The following is a 2,642-nucleotide window of genomic DNA, read 5'->3' as shown; positions in this document are numbered from 1 at the left end:
CATGTGATGCAGTGGATCTCGTACGAGGCGTGCGTACGTCGAACCAGGTGCACCGATGATGGGGCCAACCTCGACAATAAACTCCATTGTAAACANNNTGCTGGTTGCTTTGGAATGAGCACCCTCACCGTACCACCAGTTTGGAATGGAATTGCCTCACGTGGGAGGAATGGAGTCTTCTCAAACTTGAAGTCAGGTTGGGTTGACCAGTCATTCACTGCGTGGAATGGGGAGTCCTTTGTTGAAGGATTGATGACCATTGGTGAGATGGAGTTGATGTGAAGTCCCAATAGGGGTTGTGTTGACATGATTGTAGTAATTAATTTGGTGTAATAAGATGCTGTTGCTGATGTAAGTGCGCGTGATTGTTGTCACTCTTGTTTCTATGTGTTCTGTTTGATGTTGTTGTTTGGATGGTAGGGTATGTTTGTTTAGAAATATAGTAAAGTAGTTTGATTTAGAGGAATTGGAAGTCGTGGTCGAACGATCTTACTGCACTTGGTCCATGTCTGCTTGATCCACTCTGATCTGGTAGGTAGTGGGTAAAGATGGCCTTGTGATCCGCATTGTGATACAGGTTCTTCTGACGTTCGAGTGATCTCGACGTTTCGATGTGATCGTCTCCCCAATAACGTGACATGTTGTCTCTTGCTTGATTCTGTATTCCACCGAGTATGCGGTGCTTGTTGTCACCAAAGACCTCGAATGTCTTGGGAGCAAATTGTGACATCACTTCTGGGTTCTTGTTGTTCTGTATCTGAGTCGCCAACACATCCAGGGGGAAATGATTGTTTACCATCTCCTCCTTCACCTTATCTTGTACTGACCGTATATTGCTTGATAGAGTAGATAACCTGTACCTGCTGCCAATGGTAGCAATGTCAATAGTATGTTGCTGTTCATTATTATTATTATTATTTGTTTGGTTGTGTGTAGTTGTTTGTTCTCAATCACATACACACAACTAAAGTTTAGATTTAATTCAAACACCCAACAAGAACAAAACACCCCAAAAACATGAAGAACACCAGCAAGAGACTCACAATGCCCTCATCTGGTCGCCACCCTTATGAACGCAAGAAGATGTTGTTCACAAGAGATCTTCCCACCAAGCCAAAGACCCCATTTGAGGTTGAGCTTGGTCGACTGCACAACACAGACCCACTTGACTATGTTCACCAAGCACAACAACAAGTTAGACTTCAACAACAAGGTCGTGATCGTGCAGTCATTCAAAGTGATATAGATAGAAAGCTGGAAGAATACCAAAATATACTTCCTCATGATGTAGTTGGAAGGGAACGTGTTCAACATCAGATACTACAATTGACAGATGAACAGAATGCGCCTGACCCAGATCATTTTCAACAGTTCCTCGATGACTTTAATCATTGGTTAGTTGGTCGAGGTAAGGAAGAAGATCACTCAATCATACCATGGGGACGCCAACCACTCACCCGTACTCATCCATCAATCACAGCCTATCTCAAGACATTCATAGACAACAGAACAGACTTTATCAATGAGATTGATCGACTAAAGACATTCACACGTATCGACAATGTGACATTGGATACGTCCTATCTCTACTTCAAGTACATTGTTCGTGGTCGCATCGATGATCCATCAACACTCGGTTACCTTAAGGAATGGGACACCATGTTCACTAAGGTGCGACGAGAAGAACAGGAACTCTATGGTATATCTGATGATGCGGCTGTTACATTGGACTACTTGAACAGTGAGTACAATGCTGCTGGACCACCATCACGAACCTATCAAGCACTGGCTGCCAGTAAGCTTCCCAACAAGATGTCAGAGTTCTCTGCTCTACTGAAACAGCGTGACATTGATCGATTTGAACAGAGAGGCGACTCGGGCAATTACCCCGACACAGTTGATGGCAGGAAGGCAGCAGCAGAGTATCATCATAAATGGAAATCTACAATCATCGAGCAACGAATTCGTCGCAATCAACTCTTCACTCAACTGTCACAGCACCGACAAGAACGCAAGGACATCAACGCCCTACTATCGGATTGTGAGGCAGAGGAGTACACACGCGACAGAGACACACTGGAGGGTCTACTAAAGACCCGGGCCACACTCAAGAGTACTCTATCCAATCTAAAGAACCGATTCGAGCGAGTCAAACAGTTGGGTATGTATGAACAGTTCATATCACCCGTCGATGCCAAGGCAATCCAGGATGAGATTGATGCAAGAGAAGCTGACCATCTTAAGGTCAAATCAATGGTAACTGACCTCGCTTCAAGGTTGGGTCTCGATAGCGACGAGAAGAAGTTAGGTCTCAAAACATACAGGATGGAGATCTATCGCAAACACCAACGACAATCAATGTTGGGTAAGGATGTGGTCGATGCTCAGGGCAAGGATGATTCTTTCCTCAATACGCCACCAAACGTCTCAAAGGTGCTCACCAAGTTCATATTGAGTAGTGCAAGCAATGATCCCCAGGGTGAGCAACAGTTGGTTCTATCAGATGCCGATCGTAAGTTCATCACCGACACCATACATGAGAAGACAGGGATTGATCCATTCAATCACATCATCCGCCAGTACCACCCACCTGATGATGTGCGCGCACTAATGATCGAAATTATTATCACAATCAAGACAGG

General features: G+C 44.6%; 1 protein-coding gene across 1 annotated transcript; it reads left to right on the top strand.

Annotated features, from left to right (window-relative positions):
• Positions 1-1,017: 1,017 nt before the first annotated feature.
• On the top strand, positions 1,018-2,594 carry SAMD00019534_112990 (hypothetical protein; the record flags this gene model as incomplete). The annotated part of the gene is made up of 3 exons (XM_012893628.1): positions 1,018-1,408; positions 1,481-2,512; positions 2,581-2,594. 3 exons carry the CDS (start codon positions 1,018-1,020, stop codon positions 2,592-2,594), a joined length of 1,437 nt encoding a protein of 478 aa, XP_012749082.1.
• Between the last annotated feature and the right edge of the window lie 48 nt (positions 2,595-2,642).

This window comes from Acytostelium subglobosum, assembly GCF_000787575.1.
Source record: "Acytostelium subglobosum LB1 DNA, scaffold: scaffold31, whole genome shotgun sequence".
NCBI classification, from domain to species: Eukaryota; Evosea; class Eumycetozoa; order Acytosteliales; family Acytosteliaceae; genus Acytostelium; species Acytostelium subglobosum.
Note: the sequence above shows the minus strand (reverse complement) of the source record. Positions and strands in the feature narration are given on the sequence as shown.